Consider the following 889-nt stretch of genomic DNA (forward strand, 5'->3'; position numbering starts at 1 on the left):
GTGACCTCTCTATAGTGACATTAGTTGTTTGTTGGCAGTTATTCGAACAGGTTTGTTTACTTTTATATTTTGACTTCGGAAATTTTGTTTTAATTTGGATGATAAATTGAGATAAATCAGTACACGTGTACATTTTGCTCGAAAATAATATTTGGCCTTGAGTTGGCATACTTCATTCAACCGATCAAGTCATTATTACATCAATTTTATTAAATTTAATTACGATAAAAGTATACACAAATTTTGTAAAAATGGATCAAAAATCTGCGAATTTTGTCAAAATAAAACGATATTTCAACCAATTAATTATCTGGTCAATATAGCATGGGCAATATGAATTACGTGATAGTACTCGCTTGTTTATCATTAATGGTAAGTTGAGTTTAAGCAGTAAATTATGTATTTATTTAGTATTATTTTGATATTTCCGTATTTTGTAAAAACATTTGTTACATTTTAGATATGTTTAGTTCAAAGCTCTCAAAATGTTGAAATGGAAGAGATTCGAGCAAAAGCATTTTTAGAGAAACTAAATAATGAAATCAGAGAACGATATAGTAAGTACTGGATAGGAGAATGGAATTACGTAACAAACGTAACAGCAGAGAATGGAGAACAAAAAAATGCAATAGCCGCTGAAAATGCCAAATATTATAAAGTTCGTAATTGTTTCATTCATTTCATGATCAAAAGTGACCATCCATGTGATTTTAAAAGCAATTAATTTGATACAGGAGAAGTCGAAAGAAATCTTGGAATTCGATTTCAATGCGTTTAAAAACGATGACCTAAAAAGACAATTTAAGTTGCTGTCAAGGCTTGGATATGCAGCACTTCCTGCAGATAAATTCAATTTATTAAATAGTGCCGTTACTTCCATGAAATCCAA

The 889-nt window shown here is 29.7% G+C and overlaps 1 protein-coding gene across 1 annotated transcript in view; it reads left to right on the top strand.

Moving 5' to 3' along the window:
- Positions 1 to 210: 210 nt before the first annotated feature.
- The window catches only part of LOC116345481 (angiotensin-converting enzyme-like), a gene marked incomplete at its 3' end in the record, with an annotated part of 1,204 nt that continues 525 nt past the window's right edge, over positions 211 to 889 (top strand). The window contains exons 1-3 of the mRNA XM_031774895.1: positions 211 to 372; positions 461 to 658; positions 735 to 869. Coding sequence (XP_031630755.1) covers positions 325 to 372; positions 461 to 658; positions 735 to 869 — 381 coding nt within the window. The remainder of the gene's footprint in view (positions 373 to 460; positions 659 to 734; positions 870 to 889) is intronic.

The sequence above is a fragment of the Contarinia nasturtii genome, unplaced genomic scaffold (assembly GCF_009176525.2).
Source record: "Contarinia nasturtii isolate CC-2019 unplaced genomic scaffold, AAFC_CNas_1.1 Cnas_scaffold_1277, whole genome shotgun sequence".
In the NCBI taxonomy this organism is placed as follows: Eukaryota; Metazoa; Arthropoda; class Insecta; order Diptera; family Cecidomyiidae; genus Contarinia; species Contarinia nasturtii.